Raw genomic sequence first — 24,254 nt, 5'->3', positions numbered from 1 at the left:
CACACACCTATTTTATTCCATCATCAGGTCCTGTACAATTCACAACACAGTTTGAAACCCAATCCAGAAATGGGCAGAAGACCTAACTAGACATTTCTCCAAAGAAGACATACAGATTGCCAACAAACACATGAAAGGATGCTCAACATCACTAATCATTAGAGAAACGCAAATCCAAACTACAGTGAGGTATCACCTCACACCAGCCAGAATGGCCATCATCAAAAAAATCTACAAACAGTAAATGCTGGAGAGGGTGTGGAGAAAAGGGAACCCTCCTGCACTGTTGGTGGGAATGTAAACTGATGCAGCCACTATGGAGAACAGTATGGAGGTTCCTCAAAAAACTACAAATAGAACTACCATACGACACAGCAATCCCACTACTGGGCATATACCGTGAGAAAACCATAATTCAAAAAGAGTCATGTACCACAGTGTTCATTGCAGCTCTATTTACAATAGCCAGGACATGGAAGCAACCTAAGTGTCCATCAGCAGATGAATGGATAAAGAAGATGTGGCAAATATATATAATGGAACATTACTCGGCCATAAAAAGAACGAAATTGAGTCATTTGTAGTGAGGTGGATGGACCTAGAGTCTGTCATACAGAGTGAAGTCAGAAAGAGAAAAACAAATGCCATATGCTAACACATATGTGTGGAATCTAAGAAAAAAAAAAGTTCTGAGGAACCTAGGGGCAGGACAGGAATAAAGACGCAGATGTAGAGAATGGACTTGAGGATATGGGGAGGGGGAAGGGTAAGCTGGGATGAAGTGAGAGAGTGGCATGGACATATATACACGACCAAACGTAGAATAGATAGCTAGTGGGAAGCAGCCGCATAGCACAGGGAGATCAGCTCGGTGCTCTGGGACCACCTAGAGGGGTGGGATAGGGAGGGTGGGAGGGAGATGCAAGAGGGAGGGGGTATGGGGATATATGTATATGTATAGCGGACTCACTTTGTTGTAAAGCAGAAACTAACACCCCATTGTAAAGCAATTATACTGCAAGAAAGATGTTAAAAGAAAATAACAAAACACAGTTTGAAACTGCAGCTCTGTTTCCTCGTTCATATTATTTACCTTCTCAGCTAAACTGTAAGCTCTGCTTCTACTTGAAACTGAGTGTGTCCCAGAAACACGCAGGAAATCAGACACATAAAAATCGCTCATTAAAGATCCCCGAAATAGACCAATTTTAAGAAAGAGCTTTTGGACTCAAATAATTTAGCACTTTGGGACATAAGTTCTCCTCACCTGTGAAAATGAGAACATCTCATAAGGGATGCTGAGTGTCAATATATTCGAATACAGAACAGAATTATTTTAGTGGTGCCATGCAATAAACTTCACGATAAAGTATAATTTAAAATGAAATTTCCAATGAAAAACGTTGTAGAAACTAGGCATTAGAGCTTTTACAGAATATGACCTATATATGATGCAAAGCCCGTATGTCCCCAAGGAGGGATTCACATCACATAATTCACTTCTTTCAAGAACCATAGTTGAGAATGATATATTTGTGTATATTCCTCTGTCCATCCTTTTGAAATAATTACCATCTTTTCCTAGATCCGATTTTACAAGAACCAATACAATAATAATTCTCCAATTTGTATCTGAAGCAGTGGAAATTTCTCCAATTGAGATGTCACAAATTCCCAAGGTAATATTTTGGAGATTTTTTTTTAAAATATGTATTTTCAGACGATGTAGCGTGAATCCAAGGGTATTAACTCAATAGATGTTCATAGACGCTTGTCGAAAGCTCTAGTTCACTGCTGATTGACAGTGAAGTCTAGGTTGGGATTTTCCTTCTGTTTCCTCTGGGAGATTGAATGAAAAAAGTGGTCATTGAGCTGGAAGGGAGTCTACAAGACCAGAGGATCTTCCTCTTTCAAATAAGTTTGACTGTCATGAGGCTACATAGGAAGGATGGTGATAAGTGCTTTAACAGAGGTTTTGGGAATACTGGGGGGGTGCCTGGTCCCCTGGGTTGCATCTCAGGTCAACAGGGCACCGTTGACCGTCCTTCCCTGACTTTTTCTCAAGATTTTGCTGTCAGTCCTGACACAGAGCGGATGGCGCCACCTACTGGGAAACTCTTGTGGTTTCGTGGACCACGTTTCATTCCATTTATGTTTTTTTCTCTGTTAAAATGTATAGTTTTTCTGATGATACTGTTCCTACACATGCACTGGAAAAAGAAGGAAACCTAAAGATATTTATAATATTCCTATGATTTATATGTCATGATTTACCATAGGAAGGAAGAAATGGAGAATATACGTCAGGTATCCAAGGTGAAACAGCTAGTCAGTGTGGGAGCTGGAATGGGAATCAGTGTGGTTTGAGACCAAGTTCTCTCACCTCTCACAAAATATTGTGTCACAAGGAGAGGAGAAGGGAATGGATGAGAAAATCCTGTCTAATGTTCTTCTAGTGACCTTTGCAAACGACCCTGGTCAGCTTCATAGAAAGAACTTTTAATGACTTAGTAAAACATATGGATGGATAGATAGGTAGATAGAAAGATAGACAGATAGATAAAGATAGATTGACAGATAGTTAGAGATAGAGATGATAGGTAGATGATAGATCGATAGATGATTGATACAGGATTTTATTAGAGAATAAAGATAGATAAAATAGAGATGGATAGATGATAGATTAGATAGATACTGATAGATAGATATAGAGAGATAGATACAGAGATATAAAATTTAGATTTATAAATGTATAATATACATTTATTTATATATTTCCATCCATACAAACATACATAGTATATATTTACCATCTACTGTATATATTTTACACACACACACATCCTTAGCCCTACATCATATAGTGTGTGTGCATGTGTGTGTGTCTGTGTACCTCCTTAAAATCTAGTAAAAATATTTTCTAAAGCCGGAAGCAGAAGCTGGCCTCCAAAAGACAAGACAGATATCAATCCAACTGGATTGAGGAAGAGTGACCTCGGTACTATCACCTTTTTACATTTGCAAGTAATAGCTTTTCTGTTGCTGGGACAATAACGTGCTTATGAGGGCTTTGCCCCATTGGTGTCGACTTACGTATAAGCTGGTGCTGTCTGTCTTTCACAGAGGCACACAGCGACATTAACAAGACCTCCAGTGCCCACACGATGCTCACGTGAAAAGACCAAGCTTACGTCCCAATAATCTTTTTTTTGTCTTAGGACTGCCCATTTAAATGATGCTGAAATGAACGATACAGATTGTGTTTATCTAAAGATCATTCATCAACTAGTCCAAGAAAAGTAAAGATTTATGTTCAAGTACTGGACGGAGCATTTATAAGAGTAAATCTGAAAAAGTATATAATTGGTGTGTTTCAAAAGAAAAGGTTGAATCAACTATAACCCAATGAAAGTGAAAAAAAAGTTTCTATGCCCTATAGACATTTTTTCCCCATCAACAGTTGAGTGTGTATATATATATATATATATATATATATATATATATACTGCATATATGTATGTAATATATATATTATATACTACATCTTTATATATAGGATATACTATATATGCACATAGTATATATGTATTTTTGTATTATATATAATTTTTATATTATATATATAGCATCACAGATAATAAAATTATATATATATTTTTAATAGTATAATACTAGAATATATACACCTATATATGTGCATGTATACATATCTTTTATAATGTCTCACAAAATAGTCTCTTGATGAAAGAAGGGAAGGTATGTATATAAATTATAAGTGTATCATATGTATTATACTTACTACTACACATGGATATATATTAAGACTTCCCACTGATCAAGAAACTTGAGGAAAATTTTCCAATAACTTTCTGTTCCATAAAAATCTTGGAAAATTGCCCAAATCAATGTCATCCCTTCTCTTTAACCACCCCTCACACACCAAAGAGATTATTAGGATTTAGACATCCTAACATAGTGTGTGTGTATAGATGTGTAATAACCATGGAAGGACATTTGAGTGCTTTCTTTTTACCATTCACATCTGCTTCCTTTAAGATCAGAAGCATCATGTCTGAGACACACCCCACCTACTAAATGCACCTTTCTCTTCGTTTTCTCTCCTCCTGTAAATACCAGTTGAGTAGTATTTTCAAAATATTCTCTTTTTCCTTATGCTGTGTCTGCACCGTCTCCTAAGAGATAAACAAAGCGTGTGCTTTTCTTTCTCATCTATCCCCACAGGACCTAGTTGTGTCTTAGCTGTAAAGATGCCAGATGAATAAAGAGAAAACAAAACACGAACGATGCCAGGTTGTTAAGCAGAGTTCCTAGAAGTCATCAGGATAGAGTGACATCTTTCTCCAACTATTGCCTGGGAACAAACTTGAAAGAGAATTAGATTACCCAGGACCCTTTGAGATTTGTATGCATTTATAACGAAATCTCACATCTGCCATCTTGTTTTATCTTTAACTGGACCCTGAGGTGCAAACCCTGTCCCTTTGTAGCAGGTAAACACATAGAAATTAAGTAACCTGTCTAAGGTCACTTGACCTTCACTTGGCCAGTGAAGGACAAAGCTCTAGCCCCCCTGATTTTGGTCCCTGGCTCCTGGGTGCTTCCCTCTTATTTTGATGCATGCCTTGCACGTTAACATAACAGGATTCCTTAGCAGAAAGCTCCACGTCTTTCCCTCGGGAGGTTGAATGCAGATTAGATTTGCCTATACAGGAAGATGGCTTTTATTTTACTCATCAACGCATTTCCTGTGATCATTCACTGAAAAAAAAAAAAAAAAGTATGTTCTCACATAGAGAACAGACTTGTGGTTGCCAAAGGGCGGGGGGGAGAGATGGACTGGGATTTCAGGGTTAGTAGATGTAAACTATTACATTTAGGATGGATAAACAACAACGTCCTGCTGTAGAGCGCAGGGAACTATATTCCATACTCTGTGATCAACTATAATGGAAAATAATATAAAACAAGAATGTCTCTATGTATATAACTGAGTCACTCTGCTGTGCAGCAGAGGTTGGCACGATATGGTAAAACAGGTATACTTCAATAAAAAAAGAAAAAAAAGGGGGGGAAAAATGTCTTCAAATTGCTGCCTTTATTTGTGATTCTGCAAGAACGTGCCCGGCCATGGACTTTTCTGCACACATATCTTAAGAAACACAGATGAGACCACTGATGGCATCACCATCCATTCCCACCAAGATGAGCACAGCCTCTGCGCTCATCTTAGGCTGGAAAGTAGTTTCCACCAACAGCTTGACGCTAACTAAGGCGTCAATAAGAGGCTGCAGTGAACTACATTTTCCTCTTTCTTTTCCCCTGGTTGGCTCATTAGAGATCACACGTGTCCCCACCATCTCTGCAAAGGACACAGGCTAGCAGCTGGCTTTAGAATGAAAAGGGGCATCACGGAAAGAGACATTCTGCATATATTCTACAGAGAAACATATTATTTCACCACCTGACCCTTGGTACTATATCTTCTTTGCAATAGGCTAGCCACAAATACGTGGTTTTTGAAAATTAAAATCCAAGAGGGGTCTGTTCAGGTCTCAAAGTGCATTCGATTGTCTCTTGGACACACTTCAGAGTGCTGTGGACAGACGTCCCTTTCTATAAATTAAGGGTCCTTTCCAATCTGATTCACCTGGCTGGGAGAAGCAGCCTTGCCACCCCAAGCTGGACTTGCTATTGGAAACTGCAGGCAGGAGCCGCCTTGCTTCCGTGTCATTTTGACGCACCACTGGTCTGATGGAGCAAATCATTAAAATTTTAGGCTAACACAGAATAGGGTTCATGACAAATTTCCAAGTATGCCTCCTGTAAAACTCCCTTCTGAGGCGATTCTGTTACGGCGGCACAAAAGAAAATGAAAAGGAAGATACTATCCAAATAGGATGTGTTGCACGAGGGGAAAAAATGCTGGGAATCACAGAGACTAGAAATATAGGTTTGGCCTTTCTGGAAGTAGAATATTCAGTGAGAAAAATCCCCTTAAGAGATTCAAAAGAAAGAGTGCCGCATTCATTGAAAAGACAAAGGACCACTGTTAGCCACTTATTTCTGATTTCCTCGCTTACATGTCCATCATCGGAACTCAGGATATCCTTCATAAAGTGCTTAAACATCATGCAACGGGGATGAAGTCTATAGGTAAGGGAGGAGTTGGGAAATCTATGAACATCAAAAACGAATCATTTTTGTCTGTATTAAGGATGCTGTATCTCTGATTTGTGACATTCTTACAAGGAAGAGAGACCATCTGATTTTAGGGTTGTCATAGATACACAAACTGAAGCTGGGAGAGGACATTTCAATCAGAAATGCTCTCTTTTCAGAATCTTCTCTCTCTGCTTTACCCCAGCTTTTCCTCTCTGGGTTATCAGTTTCCTACCACCTCGTGCATTGGCTTGATCTTGCAAGGGTCCTCATGTAAGTAACATGGCTGAATCTCTCTGCCTTCCTACATTTCAAACATGCCCGCTCTGTGTTCCCTTTATGTTCTTGTGAGAGGCTCTCCGTGATCTGGTCATCATCTCTGTTGTTATTATTAATCACTCTTATTTTGTAATGGAGACGTTGAGCTTTTCTCACTGAGAAATTCACAGGCTATACCAATGAAGGGAGAGGAAACGGGGGTAAAGAAATTAACATTTTATAAAGTCATGAAAGCTGAGAAAACAAGCACCCTGCCCCCCACCCCCGACACACACAATGAATGATCTGCCTCTCTATTAAAGGAAGTAAGAGACGTAACTTAAAACATGCATGAAATTGAACTGCTGTCCTAAATTATATTGAATTCAAGACAGTTGATATAGCATGTAACTGTAGGGATTTCAGTAAGGGGTCCGCCCATCTAGGATGAAGGAATGTAGCAAGGCTCAAATCACACAGTGTTTATTTGCTCCAGGATTACTGTGGTCTTTACATTCATCATATGGTATATTATATAATGAAAGTCAATTTCTGGTGCTTCTTCATAGAAATATTACATTATGTGGTTCCAACATTTCTCTCAATGTAAGTGAGCAATAAAGCATGTTATGGTAAATGAAAGAATTAAATATAAGGTACCCCAAATGTAAAATCGATAGCTAGTGGGAAGCAGCCGCATACCACAGGGAGATCAGCTCGGTGCTTCGTGTCTACCTAGAGGGGTGGGATAGGGAGGGTGGGAGGGAGACGCAAGAGGGAGGAGATATGGGGATATATGTATACGTATAGCTGATTCACTTTGTTATGCAGCAGAAACTAACACACCATTGTAAAGCAATTATACTCCAATAAAGATGCTAAACAGATATATAAGGTACCCCATGACTTTTTGGTATAGACAAGAATCCATCCATTTTAGGAATCTTGGACCCCAAGTGGACACTCTTTCTACTAAATTATTTTTTGCTGTAAATCTAGGAGCTCAACGCTCCTGTGAGGAGAAAGGTACATGCAACACTTGATTTTCATGCCCCACAGCTGAAGGTGACATTTCCTCCGATTTTGGACACTAAACACCCATAAAGATAGCATCAGTTGTGAAGTTGCACACCATTTCTTCAACATCTGAGAAGTCAAAATTGTCCATTTCTCTCATTAGCCTAATACTAGAATAATATTTCCGGGGACTATTTTGAACAAAAACTGTCATCTGCCATAGTTTTTTATAAAGGGAATTTTCATGTGTTTTGCTAGCACCCACAGATCAGCCAATGCTCACATACTTTTGCATACAATCTTTGCAGACATGATAGAAATTGTTATTTTCCCTCGTCACCCTGATAATTAATTCGAAACACAGAACTTCAGCTCTCCACGTTACATAATATCTTATAGAAGCCGCCAAACGGACAGAGACACATCCTAAAACATCAGTGTGTGCCTTATTTCTGCCGGTATGTAGAACACATTTAAATGTGATCGAAAAGCAATTTGGAAAAACAGATTGAAATCTTGTTATTTGATGGGTAGCATTTAGGTCTATAATAAAAATGGGTCTCAAGGTTGTCAAAGGTGACCATAGGTCCTGTTAAATTCTTTTCCTATTAGAAACATGGCAGCTCATAGAAAGCTGAGTTGCAGATGTAGGGTGGGAAAAACACTGCATAAAAATAGAGGAGAGAAATGAAAGGTGGCATTATACTTCCTAAATGACAACATTAAACAAAAGTAGGGTTCCTGTGTGTTTGATTTTTACAGAACCTGGGGTCTGGTCTCACTTGGGGTCTGCACGCTCTTCCAAAGATGTGAGGACCACACGAGGAGTTTCGCAACAGAACCGTGGGATTGGAGACTGCAGCCAGATCAGATAACGAAGGTTTCTGACGCTGTGTACGTCTGGGGAAATGGGTTCCTCCTGCAATCCCATGTGCAAGGGTCAGTGCATTGGGACGCATGAGGTCATAACAGACACTTCGCAAAGCACGTGCTGAGGCCACTTGGGCAGGTGGCAGGCCCACAAACGTCTTGGGGCTGTGAACAGGTTTCTCCCTGCTTTCACACCTTTCCAAAGCTGGTTTTATAAGGCATTTGGCCAACGTGCTGCAGCCGGCACGCCTTCCTCTCCTATGTTATAAATTATTTACAATGTTTCCCCATGTAACTCTATCTCCTTAGATTTTCTAACCGTCCTATGCCGAGTTTCACGTTCTATATTTACCCATTGAGGTGAGAGGCAGGCACCGGTGGCGTTTTAAAACGTTATTTCAGCAAAAATGAGATTCCAAATGTTTAACGACCCCAAATGAACCTCCGAATCGTAACTAAAACAGTAGGTGAAATTGATCGATTGTGTTTTTAAATTTTAAATCAACTGACATTCTACAAAATTCGATAAGCACACTGAAGGTGATCAGAGAGTGTGTACCAGTGTGGATGATAGGTGGGGTGGGTGGGTGGCCTTAAAAGCATTTTAAAATTCAAGGCTATCAGTTTTCTGGAGGCAAAGAAGGATGATAGTGATTTTTTTTCTTCATTTAGATTTTTCAGAATCCCTACAGGGGACATTTTTTTCTGTACTGACGAGGAATAGAGCAAAACTATTTTCAAATTGGTTCAAAACTGCTTTCAAACCCTGGATATTTTATTTCCTTACTGCGACCTTGAGGAACTCTTTGAACTTTCTGGGTTTCACCGCTCCCTTCCGTAACATGAAAGCATCTACTCTAGGAGGGTGGTATAAAGATGAAGTGACTTAGTACATCTAACTTACTTAGAACAGCATGTTTGGATTATCATTTGAAAGTTTTAAAAGTCAAAACAAGCATGGGTAGATCTTGACGATATTGTGGATTGGGTCCCAGACCACCGCAATAAGGCAAATATCACAATCAAGCGAGTTACAAGAGTTTTTCTGGGTTTCCCAGTGCATATAAAAGTGATGCTTGCACTATACTGTAGTCTATTAAGTGTGCAATAGCACTGTGTGTAAAAAAAAAAAAACAATATACAGGCCTTAATTTTAAAATATTGCTAAAAAATGCTCACCATCCTCTGAGCCTTCAGCAAAGTCATAGTAGTAACATCAAAGCTCACTGGTCACAGATACCGTTGCAAACGTAATAATGAAGAAGTCTGAAATATTTTGAGAATTATCAAAATGTGACACAGACTCCAAGTGAGCAAATGTAGTTGGAAACACGACACTGACAGAGTTATAAACTGTCTATAGACTTATAGACAGTGATAGGCAGGGTCGCCGCAAACCCTCAAGTTGTGCAATAAAATGAGCTCTGCCTGTAATTGCTCTTTAAACCGCTGACCCAATAATTTAAAACATCTCTACGCTCTTGCTGTAAGAGTTTCTCTGTAAGTAGTGAATATCCTCCGAAAGTGTTACATATTTTGGCTGTCATTATACTTTGGAAAAAGTAATTTCAACATTGCCTACGTAACAGCGAAAATAATACCTAAACAATCCCTAAGATAAACCCTGACAAGACCTAAAATTCAATAATACGGAATGCCTTGAGATATTTGTTTTCAAGCTGTGTTCAGAAAGAAATCGCAAAGATTTGACAGATGTTACCACTGAAGCGTAATAATGCTTCTAATATTTGGACTGAGGCGCCATCTAAATTCCCAGTTTGATGGGACATTTCTTAGGGCTGTATTTCGGGGCTCCAGAAACTCGCCTCCCCATTTCCCTCCTCCATCAGTGGAAACACCCAAGTGCACGGTTCTCTACGGGTCCCTGGGACGAAGCGCTTAGAATAATTGTCCTTTCTGGGCTTCTCCCAGCTGAACCCCGTGGACATTCCTATGTTTCCAGCAGCTCTCAGTGCCATCCTATTAGAAGCTAATGACCTTAGCAACTAGTCTGAAGACCTCCCTTTCAGCCAAATGTGGAAGAGCCCTCGATCTCCCCCATTTTCCCTAAAGCTCTTGCCTTGAGAAAACAGGTATTTGTAGGTTTTGCAGGTATTTGGGCTGATAGTCACTTTACAGAAAGGCAGACATGTAAAAGACCGTTCTCTATATATCCATTTCTTTCTTAAAAATTTATTTATTTAGCTTTGGCTGCGTTGGGTCTTCGTTGCTGCGCGCGGGCTTTCTCTAGTTGCGGCGAGCGGGGGCTGCTCTTCGTTGCGGAGCACGGGCTCCAGGCGCGTGGGCTTCAGTAGTTGTGGCTCACGGGCTCTAGAGCGCAGGCTCAGTAGTTGTGACGCACGGGCTCAGTTGCTCCGCGGCACGTGAGATCTTCCCGGACCAGGGCTGGAACCCGTGTTCCCTGCATTGGCAGGTGGATTCTTAACCGCTGCGCTACCAGGGGAGCCCCTATATATCCATTGCTTTAAATAAGATAATAAGAACCTGCAGAGAAAGTACCATTTTCCTCCCTTAGCAGAATCTAGATTTTTTTTTTTTTTTCTTTTTCTAATCAGGCAGCCCAGAAAAGGGGAGGTGATGAGTGCGTCTGGAGGAAGTTGTGGGAAAGAAAAAACAGCTCTGCCGTCTGACTGCTAGTAACTAGCCTGATAGTGGCTAAGTGGGGTGGGCCCCACTGCGTAAAAATAATTTGCGGTAACAGGAGATGACAGTCGTCCGCAAGCATGTGGGGATAAGATGGAAACAAGGACCGTGTACAACCACGAAAAATGACCCAGACGACTCACCTTCCTTGCGTGTAAGTTACTCAACTCCACCAAGATGGGCTTGTTCATCTCTGATGGTGGTTCTTTCTCACTTCTAGAACATGCAACTCTAAAACTATTCCATCCATCTATCTATCTATCTATCTATGTATCCCATCTTTCTTCCTCTCTCTTCCTTCCTTCCTTTCCATACCTCCCTCCTTTTCTTTCCATATATCTATCCATCTGTCTACGTATCATCTATCTCAACTATCATGTTTATATCTACCTACCTACCTACTTACATCTATCATCTCTACCAACAATCTATGTGTCTATGTATCCATCCATCCATATCTGTCTCTATATTAATAAATCATTATACATGTAGCATTCATGTATGTTTCTCTATCTACAATCTACCTATCCCATCTTTCTTCCTCTCTTCCTTCCTTCCTTCCTTTCCATCCCTCCCTCCTTTCTTTCCATATATCTATCCATCTGTCTACCTATCATCTACCTCAACTATCATGTTTATACCTACCTACCTACTTACATCTATCATCTCTACCAACAATCTATGTGTCTATGTATCCATCCATCCGTCTCTGTATTAATAAATCATTATACATGTAGCATTCATGTGTCTGTTTCTCTAGCTACAATCTATCTATCCATCCCATCTTTCTTCCTCTCTTCCTTCCTTCTTTCCCTTCCATCCCTCCCTCCTTTTCTTTCCATATATCTATCCATCTGTCTACCTATCATCTATCTCAAGTATCATGTTTATATCTACCTACCTACTTACATCTATCATCTCTACCAACAATCTATGTGTCTATGTATCCATCCATCCATATCTGTCTCTGTATTAATAGATCATTATCCGTGTAGCATTCATGTGTCTGTTTCTCTATCTACAATCTATCTACCTATCCCATCTTTCTTCCTCTCTTCCTTCCTTCCTTCCCTTCCATCCCTCCCTCCTTTCTTTCCATATATCTATCCATCTGTCTACCTATCATCTATCTCAACTATCATGTTTATATCTACCTACCTACTTACATCTATCATCTCTACCAACAATCTATGTGTCTATGTATCCATCCATCCATATCTGTCTCTATTAATAGATCATTATCCGTGTAGCATTCATGTGTCTGTTTCTCTACAATCTATGCATCTGTATCCATCCATTCACCCAATGGTTCATCCTTTCTATCTGTCCATCAATCATCTATTCAATCTACATCTATCTATCTATCTATCTATCTATCTATCTATCTATCTATCTATCTATCTATCTGTTTTTTGGGTTTATCATTCCTACTTTGTCCCCACCTCCCCTGACAGGATGACAGTAACTAATTTCTCAAACGGGCTGCTCTGTCTGCTTACTCAGCTGCTTTCACTGCACCCAGCACCATCCCACCTCATTCACACCATCCCCACAACTGCTTTTGGAGGCAACACTCTCGAATATTGCTCCCCAAATAGTTGGGGATAATTGGGAACCAGCAACACTGGCGTCATTTTGCAGGCGTGCTGGAGATGCAGAGACTCCCGCCCATGCAGTCCCTGCTGGATCAGAACCTGCTCTGTAGCCTGATGTCAGCACATCCCTGGAACAACGTCTGAGAAGCACTGATAAAAACCGCAAACATGCTCACACCACTTCTGGGCCACCTTTTACCGTCTGCTGCTCGAATTCAGGACAAGGTGCACACAGCATGCCTTGTGATTTGAGGCATGTTATCAGCTGGATGCTGTTCCTCCCTTCCTCCCACCTTAATAATAGAAGGCGACACCTTCTATTTTCCAGCCAGGACAAAGAAAAGCCATGGTTCCCCAAACTTCCCGAGTCTCCTCACTTTGAGGGTGTGGAGTTCTGCCCTCCCGAAGCATCCACCATCACTGGTTTGTCTGCGTGGATGCCCACACACTTGGAGGGATGTGGTTTGGGGCAGCTTCCTACGGAGCACTGCCCGCCCCTTGCAGACGAGGTGAAGGGGCTGTGTCTCGACTCCCACGGGCACCCTAGGTACTGTCCCCAGCACCTGCTGCTGCTATACCTGGCTGTACTTCCCTGCTCTCCCCTTGGAGTCCTAGGATGGAGAGGGCTTCTTCTTTCATTTTTAACAGAAGGCCCAGCACAGAGCTGGGGTGATGGAGACGCTTGGTAAACATTTGCCGAAACAATACATAGATCAATGAATGAACGGACGCATTTTTACCATTCGTTGAATTATTCCGAATGGCCATTCAGAACGCATCAAATGGTGAAAAAAGGAATGGTTCCCCTCTTTCAAAAATTTGCTAGAGATCTAATTTTAAATCCACGAAAATGGCATTTCCATTAAATATATATGACCTATGTTTATGTGTTCATGAAATATTATTTCCATATTTATGTTACCTATTTACATATATGTAAACACATATTTTGTATGAGATAATGTAACTCATATGCACTAGAATTATAATACATATAACATATGATATATAAACATATCTGCAATATATATGTAATATAAAATGTATGTTTTAACTATATAATATATATTACATATTATATCACATATATGGTATATATTATGTATATTATTTTATATACAAATGTATATAAATGTTTCACATAGTATACCTAATAATATATGTATCTATAATTATTGAAATATAATTATACTTTATAAATATATTTGAATATTCATTATAATTCAATTATAAATACACAGTATATTAAAGTGTTTAGTATTTGTATGTAATATATAAATATGTATGTATATATGTGTATATATGTGTGTGTATATATATATCCTGTGTACATCACATTCAGCAAACGACCCGAGTCCAACACGTAAAAAAAAATTCAGAGTTCGAATACAGCAGTCACAGTCTTTGCTGTTTTCCTGTATCTGATAATTAGCTAATACTATCATGACATCCATGAACTTGAGTTAGACACTTTTGCTGCCTCCTTCACTGGTGAAGAGTTTGGGCTCTGGACACGCGATCTTCCTTTGGATCTGAGTTCCGCTGCTGCCCTGGAGCTTAATGTCTCTGATTCTCAACAACTTCAGTTTCAAAATAGAAACAATACAGGTGCCCCTTCGGGCTACCGTGACTGTTAAGATAAGGAAGGACCAGGTGCGTGTGAGGACCGGACACGTTAGGTCTCATCCGTATGGTAGTAATTTTCTGCCTCCCCAGTTGTATTCAAACAAATTTCTTGCTGTCAGAGATTTACTCAAATAAGGCTCCCTATTAGAAAGATTTAAGGCATAGACAACAAACACAACTCAAAACCCAGCAACAGAAGAAGAAGCAGTGGCTGAAGCTAATAAACCTCTTGTTATGAGTTTCACCAACCAGAGTGCCTTTCTCCAACGTCAGGCCGGAAGAAAATCCCGAGCGGGGACCCAAAACCACTAGAAACTGATATATTACCAGCTGAGTGTGCTGTCTCTCACCTACGTCAGAGGTGTCGCTTAGCTTTTAAAGTGAAAAAGACATCTAAAGAAGGAAAAATAAATCAGTATGTTAGGCCACCTACAAAAAAAGAATGGACGCGTAAGTATTTGCACAAAGCATTAGAAAATACTGTGATATTTTATTATTAAAAATGCTGCTGAAAAGTTTATACATATGTGTCCAGCCATATATATCTTCTATCATTACTTAAGGCAAAATCAAAAACAAAATCGCAAAATAATAATCCAAGAAACCAGTAAACCCCGCGTGCCAGTGAAGGTCAAGAATAAAAGCCTAGGAAAGTTTTTTTTCTAACTTACGGGTTTTTTTTTTTTTTTCTTATTTTTTCCTCTTTTTTACAGATAGCAAGTATATTTTATTCTCATAGAACTCTATGAAGATTCTATAACTTCTTTCCATGTAGAAATATCGTTTAAGGTGTATTAAATTGCTTTTGACCATAATCCTTTGTAAAAGCTAAAGTTATTCACTTAACAAGAACTCTTTTTTTTTTTTTTTTTTCCTTATCCAAATGTCACAAGCCTGATACATTACTGTGCATGTTGCTAGCAGAAGACAATTGGAAATACTAAACAAATACTGGAATTCACATTACAAACATACCGGACCCACATTGGTGTCAAGCATCACGTCCTTTGTAGTTTCCTGGAGAGCCTATTTGTCGTAGCTTAGCTGGGGTAATACACAGCTTGCAGAAATGGCCTGACAATAGCTTTAAAAAACGATGAACAAAAATCGTACACCTCTAGCTGCAGGAGTGACGCTTCACTCTATGCAAAGTTGGGATTATATTTCACATATGTATACACAGAGAATCACTCTTAAATTTAAACCAAGATGAACAACAGAATTTATTGGATGATCTGTATGCATTTTTAAGAGCTCTCTTTTTCTAGGGGGGGCCATTTTCAAGCTCTTTGATAGACATTGCTACAGTTTTAGTTTAGGGGTTCAATAATCAAAGATTATACAAAGAGACAAGGAATTTGGACTATCTTTGTGGAGAACGTCCACCTTGGCAAAGACATTTAATGTTGGGTTTCCATGAGAACCATGCCCAGAGACATTACCTTCAAATATCTTTGGCTACTATTTCCCGGTGTTGCAATAATTTTTGAAAGACAAAACATAAAGTCACCATGGTTACTATTTTTTTTTTTTTTGCCTCCACTTTAGGACACTTGCAAAAGATTCCTTAAGGAAAATTAAAAGGATGATGAGAAAATGACAAAGTGCCAGAGGGACAAACTTCGCATCCCTGTCTCACCAATTTAAAATGACTGAATATTTCTGTGTGTTATCTTGACAGTGAAGCCATCCTAACTTCCCGGAAAACCCATGCAAAGCACTTTTAATGTTCTATCCTTTTGTTTGTTTTCTCTCTGTAATACTCGTGGATCAGTGACTGATACACAAATCCACAAATGGTAATAGTTTCAGACAAGCATATGTTTTATCCCATAAATGATATAAAAAATAAAAATCCCTGCCTACTGATAAATAAGGGACTTACAGCTTAAACAGAAAGGAAAGACACATGCCCTCTTTCAATCTGATTAGCTAAGCTGAGCAGGTATTTCATCGGCCAAACCCTTCTGCAGCTGCTGGGGAATACAGAGCTGTATTGATTGACTCAGCAGAGCTTGGCCCTACCAAAGACAAGCTTTCTTTTCCTTTTTGGCAGGACCCTGGGATGGGAAGCAACTCTTCCTCAACAGATTCAAAGAACCAGAACTACAGAACGAGACTTGTATTCTGTTTTTCCCCCCGTGGTCACGCTGCATGTGCGTGCGTGTTTCTAATTCAACAAGCTTTAAATAGGCTCCACGTTGGGGATCCATCCTGGGGTTGCAACTTCATGAAGCCTTAACACACAAAAATAAAAGTTTTCCTAAAAATAACGGTCTCCTAAGAATGCTGTCGCATGCACTTTCCAGCCCCAAAAGGGGAGAGAGAGCCTAGTTGAACAGACGGTCTAGGTCCGCTGTGTGACAATCACATCCTTCTACAAATGAAACACGTTAGAAAACCCCATGTCTGTTGGCCACAAGGAATTAAGAAGAAAATCCTCCTTTGTCCTGGAGGAGACAGAGGTGATATGACTAATGTATATATCGATTTATATACATACAGACCACAATGGAAAGCACAATCTTGCTAAAAGCTCTTTCAAACTGAAAACACCAATAAAAGCTTTTTTTTGTTTTGTTTTGTTTTGTTTGTTTTTCTCTCTGTGTGTGTTTGTTTAAACGCACAGCTATATACATTTTTTTTTTTTTTTACAAAGTTTCTTAAATAGAGTTCAGGCTGGCAAAACATCTCTTTGCACAGAACTCTACGTATGTAACTGCATAGTCAGTTCTTTTATTTTAATAATAAAATTCTACTTTTCCTTCTCTCTGGATTACACCTCCATATGCTGGGTAAAAGCCCATAGATTCTTTCTTCACTTAAGTAGAGCCATCTGTCATATGGCACAAAAAGAACTTTTATTTATTTATTTCAATTGTAATTAAAAAAAAAAATGTGTCCTCAGCTGAGTTCCAGAAGTGTCAGCTTCTATGGTCACATTGGAAACATCCAGGTCCTTGAAACTTCGATGTCCTAGTTGCACTAAAGTTTGCTGGATGGTGGAGATCGTAAAGCAGTATTGTAACAGCAATGTATACGTTTCACATTTCGTAGGGTCAGAAGTTGATCTCGTTGTACTGGGAAATGCCAATGGAAAAGGTCTGCAAGGACACAGTGGCTGCCCTTTTGCTTTTTTTTTTTTTTTTTTGTCTTAAGCCAAACATTCCTTGTTTGGAGATGTTGCTTCTTTCTTACTCTCTTCAATGTGGCTGAGGGGAAGCGCAGAGGAAGGGGAAGGAGACGGCAAAGCTATACTCTAGTGGTTGAATGCCCGTGGGGTAAATTTGTACTGTTTTGTCCTCCACTGAAGGTATTGAACGTGTGCAAAGGCTGCATCCCCGTCAGTGTGTTGGGAATCATAGTGATGGTATTTGGTGTCATAAGTGGGATGTCATCGGGGGACCTGCGCAGCGTGAGGGTGTAGTCTGGAGGGCAGGTGAGCCTCAGCGTGTCGTGAGCCTGCAGGGACTCACACTCGTGATCATGCTCCAGCTGTTTCATCTGCAGGGACATGATCTCTTCGTTCTGGATGTGAGCGATGTCATTTGTGGTATTTCTCTGGGGACTGGGGCGCCTGTGTGTCTCATGGCGCCTCTTGTCCTTCTTATAGTACAGCGCCGCGAATGCCAAGATGTTAAGGAAGAGTAAGGATGCCCCCACGGCAATGGTGACGCTCAACTCAGTGGAATAATCCCGTTTGGTTTCGATGAGGACGGTGGTGTCCTCGGGCCCCGTTTTATGAGGGTCCTTGGAGTGTTTGGGGCTGTTGGCGGGAGTGATCGCTGGGCGTTTGGTCGTGGGCCATATCTTGGCAGGAGATCGCCGAGTTCCGTAGGGAAAGGAGGTCATGTCCGGAGGAGGAACCTTTGTGGTGGTGGACACGTACTGGAATATCTCATTCAAGTTGTGCAAGTGAGGCACGAGTTCCAACCAGAAAGCCACTTTTGTGGCTCGGTAATGGTCCCTCACTCTGGGTTTCAAGCCAATATGCAGATAGAGCTGGTCTTTGGGGTTATACTTGGACCAGGCCACTTCCTCAAAGCGATTGGGTTTTGTGTGAATGAACTTGGTGTCCTGAGGAACTGGCTGATTAGGATCACTGGGGACAGAAGGGAGAAAAAAAGAGAAAGGTCACACTCTTCCACATTTCCCAAGTAAATTTTAATCAAATACAATGAAATTACAATCAGATCATCTCATGTGTTTATCGATATGCACAAAGTACTCGAGTAGCAACAAATACATGGTGTTTTAGTCCCGACGCGCTACCATTTTGCCTTTTCTTTAAAATCCCCTTACCTTTATTTTAAAAATAATTTCTGGTGGCAGTATGATAGCATTTTCATAACACTTCTACATTTTTTTAAAATGCATCCAATTATCTTCCATGATAAAGAAGGAAACCAAAAATGTGTCTTGGAAAATTTTCAGCATTTCAAGTTTAACGACTTTTGAGTCAGAAATCTCAACCAGGGTGATCTGCCCGCAAGAGGGCATCTGGTAACGTCTGGAGATGTTTTTTGGTTGTTATAAGTGAAGGGTGGTGCCATGAATGGGTAGATGCCAGGGTGACTGTTAAATATGCTCCAGGGCACAGGAAAGCCCCTCCACAGCAGAGAAGTACCTGGTCCCAGGTATCAATAGTGTTGAGGCTGAGAAATCCTGATTTAGAGGCTATGGTCCAAAATTGGTGCCATTCTCTTTCTTCCTCAAGAATTGCTTCTAAGTAAATGAATAGATATTGCGGTTACAACTAAAATGTATATTAAAAATCAAATAAAAACTGGCTTTTGTAATTACAAGATGTTAATAAATAGAATTATCCATCAGTTGTTCGTTCTCTCTCAGAAAGAGCGGTATGTACGTACTTGGAAACCTTCTGAGTCACGTAAAGATCAAACAACATTCCGTTGATTTAAGAAGTTTGGTAAGACGGTGCTTTTAGATATGCAGAGTTAAGGATTTTAGAAAAAGTACCACACTATGCAAGAAATTGAGAGTTTTTATAGAATTCGAGTGTGCATGGCAACTGTGAACCTAAGAAGTCTCCAAGGATTTACATAAGTGGACACAGGCACAGGGAGAATCGCCAAAATTGAAAGATTCTCCACAAAACATGGTACTTGAAACATCTTTGCAACCAACTCTTAAGATAACAAACAACCTCCCCCCGCCCCACAAAGAAATCATATTCTCATTTCTTCCATTATTCTTAGGCTTGGTAAAGTGAGCTGTAAAACAGGTTTCCTCTTAATGTGTAACTGGTTTGGAAAATTTGAGATCGCGCATGATGTAACGCCACCTAGTTGACACTGAACATTCAGACATGTGCAGACCCAGTTTGCTCACATCTATTGCTCCAGGTTCTCTAACTTCTATTTTCCAGGTAACACTTTTATGAAGCTGCCTTCAGCCACTGCCTGTTTGCTCACGTATCAGAAGGCTGGGGGACCAGAAGGTCCCACTGGAAGACCTAACGTCTACAGACATTCCCAAGTAGTGTGCAGGATGCAAACGATGCACTTGACCGACAGATGCATCTGCCAAAGGAAGGACTTGAGCATTCAGTCTGAGGCTGTCAAAATCATTTCCATACATTAAGTTCTGCATCTCTCCCTCTTTACAAGCTGTGAAATCTTGAGCAAATCCTTAAGCCTCTCTTAGCCTCATCTTCCTCACCTATAAAGTGGATAAGAATACTGGGATGGAAAGGAAGTGAGACAGGTTGGAAAGGAAGTGAGAAAGGTTAAATAATAACTACAATATTCCTGACATGTAGTAAGAGCTCAATAAATAGTATCCCTCTCTGTAATGCATAAATTAGAATACCTACAAATTGCTAGCGAGAGAGGACTATAAATAACATACTGTATATAGCCACAGAATATACCTAATACTATACATTCTACATAGTATATGCTACATAAAAGTATACTGTATACCAGTATATATGGTACAGTAATATACTAAATATAGTGTATGCTGCATAACAATAAAGTGTATATATGGTACACTTAATTATATGTAGTATATACTGTTTAAAAGTATACTGTGTACATCACAGCATACATGGTACAGTATATACTGTATATAGTATATGCTGTATCAAAGTATACTATACACTGTGTATAGTATATACCGCATAACAATATACTGTATACCACTGTATATATGGTACACTGTATACTGTATATAGTATGCGTTGTATAAAAGTATACTATGTATATCATAGCATATATGGGACACTATGTACTGTATATAGTATATGTTGTATCAAAATATACTGTATACCACAGTGCATACATTATATTATACACTGTGTACAGTATATACTGTATAAAAGTATACTGTATACAACAGTACATACCGCATACTATATACACACAGAGACATATATATATATATAGATGCATAGGTATATATATGATCGTAGATATGATTATGTATGTGGTATGCAGGACAAAGAAATTTTACCACATAACTGAGTACACACTAACTGCTGTGCTCTTATTAGTGAGATGATAAATATAAAAAAGTATAGGTCTTAATACTATGAGCTTTCTTATTTATGTGTTCATTTGTAAACATTTATATACTTTAAAATACTCTGCTTTTAATTCATTTTTATATTCTTATATGTTTTCGAAAAATGTTGGATTTAATATAGCACCTCATGTTTTTTTATTTGAGTCTTCTGAAATACACTGTTGGAAAATTCCCATTTAATTGGAATCTGTCATGGAGAAATTTGTCATCGATTTTTATGGTTCTAAAAGCAACGAAAGGGAGTGAGGATTCCTTCTATATTTGCATTGATCTGATTTCACGGAATTGCGTCTTTCAGTTGTACTGACCTTTTACTGAAGAGAGGGCATCTAGGAAAGAGAGTGTCTTTTCATGTAGGATATTTGTCGATTTTTTTTAATGGAATTCGGTGTACATTTGAAAGGTGAGGAAACGCATTTATTTTGTTCTCAGAGAATAGAGGATTTTGAAAATCCGGTAAGTATGCTTTAGCCCGATACAATCTATCAAAGTTCTTGGAGATGCACAGTCAGAAGCCTTAAACCAAGATAAACTCACGGCGCTTATGAAGGATCATCATTTTCCCTTGTCAAACACCCCAAAGACAGTAAGATCTCTATGTGGGATACCACTGCCTTGTTATATAGACTTTGCTTCAGCACATGGCGTGTTTTAATTCCCATGAGTAAAATTAAAGATGATAATGATTAAGGAGAGAATGAAACAGACACACCTTCTTTCTCGAGCAAAAATATCAATACCTATCCATACTCCCTGTCACCTAAACATACATTTCACCTGTCGTATTTCATTTGCGATATCATCTTAGAAGTGGAGGGTTAAATGCGTCTCCAAGGTCTTGTGGTTCATTTTATTTGCGAGAGATGGGTAACATGATCCCTTTAAAAATACCAGTGAACCCTCTGATATGCTCCTTCGGATGGTATAAGGTTTTCCTTACCCCTAAAACAATGTCGTGGTTGACTATTTGTCCTTAGACCTCTAAGAAGAAAACTACCCCCTGCACCAAGAAGTATGTGTTCAGTCCGTCCTATACGACCGGTAGAGATGTTCCTTCACCGAACTTAAAATACTTTGGGGCAATAAAGGTCACTTTTAAAACCAGGCTTTGACTGCAACTCTATCTAACCCATCTTTCCTGTTTCCTGATTTTTGCAAAGACTGAGCAAAAGTGGAAATATAAATCAATCACGGGATATGAGCAAAATCAGAAGTAGAGATGGCATCTGAATACCCATGAAAAATATGTCATCCCACCCACTCGACCTATACAAATGTATTTCAACATACTGGAACATACGTTGCTCTTCTTACATAATATACATTGGCTTATCGGCCAACAGCCTTCCCATCTCTGAATTCCAAGAGCCTCGGAGGCCTTCCATACAGAATGGTGAAGGTATTGTTCACAGCCATATCTTCTGTAGAGACCCTCATTCTACCCATTTTATCCACCTCTCCCCACACAGAACCCAAATTGCATTGGTCCTTGATCAATGAAACACCTGATTTCTACTGAGTGGCCAGGACCAACGCCTTCCCACCTATTCCCCAAGAGGTTGGGTGTGACAAAGAGTTTACATCTGTGTAATCATTCGTGAACCTTGGGATTAGTTTTAATTTTTCCCAGACCGAACTTCTCATTTATCAAAACTCTCCAAGTAGCCTTATTTCTAGCCTAATCTTAATGTCCTGGCTTCACTGTCCTTTCCCAGCGCTGTTTTGGATTGGTCTTCTCACCTGGATTATTGAAACAGTCTCCTAGCGACGAAAGCACCCTCCTCTGCTCCCCTTCCCTCCCTCCCTCCTTCCCTCCCCTCCCCCTCTTTCTTTCTTTCTTTGTTTCCTTTCCTTCCCTCCCTCTCTCCTTCCTCCCATCCTTCTTTCCTTCCTTCCTTCCTTCCTTTCTTCCTCCCTTTCTTCCTCTCTTCCTCCCTTCCTTCCTTCCCTCCTTCCTTCCTTCCTTCCCTCCTTCCTTCCTTCCTTCCCTCCTTCCTTTCTCTTCCTTCCTTCCTTCTTTCCCTCCTTCCTTTCTCTTCCTTCCTTCCTTCCTTCCCTCCCTCCTTCCTTCCTTTCTTCCCTCCTTCCTTCCTTCCCTCCTTCCTTTCTCTTCCTTCCTTCCTTCTTTCCCTCCTTCCTTTCTCTTCCTTCCTTCCTTCTTTCCCTCCTTCCTTTCTCTTCCTTCCCTCCTTCCTTCCCTCCTTCCTTCCTTCCTTCCTTCCCTCCTTCCTTTCTCTTCCTTCCTTCCTTCTTTCCCTCCTTCCTTTCTCTTCCTTCCTTCCTTCCTTCCCTCCTTTCTTCCCTCCTTCCTTCCTTCCCTCCTTCCTTTCTCTTCCTTCCTTCCTTCCTTTCCTTCCTTCCTTCCATGCCTACCACACACACCATCCCCACATTATGTTTTCTGTGTTTAACAACAAGAACAACAAATTGGCATACCAGATGCATCTACACTTAAGCTATGTGTAAGGTCAGAACTGGGAGCTCTGGTCCATATAAAACGAAGCCCCAGTGTTCACCTCATCTCAGCAAACGTATGAAGAGTCAGGATCACCGGGGTGCTTTTTACGAGGGGCAGCAGATGTGAAGTTCCACCCAGCGACCACGGCAAAGCACGTTCTGACACAACGTAATCCTTTCTTCTCAGCCATGCGTTGTGATCAGACAGCCGATAGGATACTCTTAAAAGCCAAGTCCTGTTTCCGTGGTGCTTACAGGGAGCAGTGGGCAGTACTCAAGTGTATTCCATCATATTCTGTGGGTCATTTGCCTGAGTGTGTGTTCTGGAGAACAGAGCTAAGCACCTCACCTCACACTGTGACATCAGGGATGGTCTATCCTATGCTCTTCCCTTGCTGGCATCAGATAAGGTATGAGACCCTTAATGACACGGGAGATGGTTTAACCCCATGCTGTTCCATCACCGGCACCATACTGCCTCATTCTCCTCAGCTGGACCACTTTAGCAGCCCCCTAGGGACAAAGAAATCCTCCTCCACACAGGGCTGAGCATGCCACTACCCTATGGAAAATCAATCAATGAATAACTAGCAACCACCTCATAAGCCATATCATCCACTGGCAAACACCTGAATCTCTAGACTTTGCTCAATCCCCCATTTTTTGTTAAACCATAAGCTACTGAAACGTGATCCTCCTGACTTATGTTTGAAATGGCACACTGCATTGCACGTTAGAGGAGGTTCTGAGTAACTTCCTTAAAAGATGATTTGAGGGCTTCCCTGGTGGCGCAGTGGTTAAGAATCCACCTGCCAATGCCGGAGACACAGGTTCGAGCCCTGGTCCGGGAAGATCCCACATGCCGCGGAGCAACTAAACCTGTGCGCCACAACGACTGAGCCTGCGCTCTAGAGCCCACGAGACACACTACTGAGCCCAACGTGCCACAACTACCGAAGCCCATGCGCCTAGAGCCCGTGCTCTGCAACAAGAGAAGCCACCGCAATGAGAAGCCCGCGCACAGCAACGAAGAGTAGC

At 40.4% G+C, this 24,254-nt stretch overlaps 1 protein-coding gene across 5 annotated transcripts in view; it reads right to left on the bottom strand.

The window, feature by feature from the left end:
* Positions 1 to 15,408: 15,408 nt before the first annotated feature.
* NLGN4X (neuroligin 4 X-linked) overlaps positions 15,409 to 24,254 on the bottom strand; it is a 333,213-nt gene continuing 324,367 nt past the window's right edge. For all 5 annotated transcript variants that reach the window (XM_067023747.1, XM_067023746.1, XM_059050270.2 and 2 more), the window contains one exon: positions 15,409 to 18,312. In XM_067023747.1, the coding sequence (XP_066879848.1) occupies positions 17,463 to 18,312 (850 nt within the window). In that variant the 3' untranslated portion in view covers positions 15,409 to 17,462. The remainder of the gene's footprint in view (positions 18,313 to 24,254) is intronic.

The sequence above is a fragment of the Kogia breviceps genome, chromosome X (assembly GCF_026419965.1).
Source record: "Kogia breviceps isolate mKogBre1 chromosome X, mKogBre1 haplotype 1, whole genome shotgun sequence".
In the NCBI taxonomy this organism is placed as follows: domain Eukaryota; kingdom Metazoa; phylum Chordata; class Mammalia; order Artiodactyla; family Physeteridae; genus Kogia; species Kogia breviceps.
The sequence above is the reverse complement of the archived record's forward strand: the minus strand, read 5'-3'. Positions and strand labels throughout refer to the sequence as shown.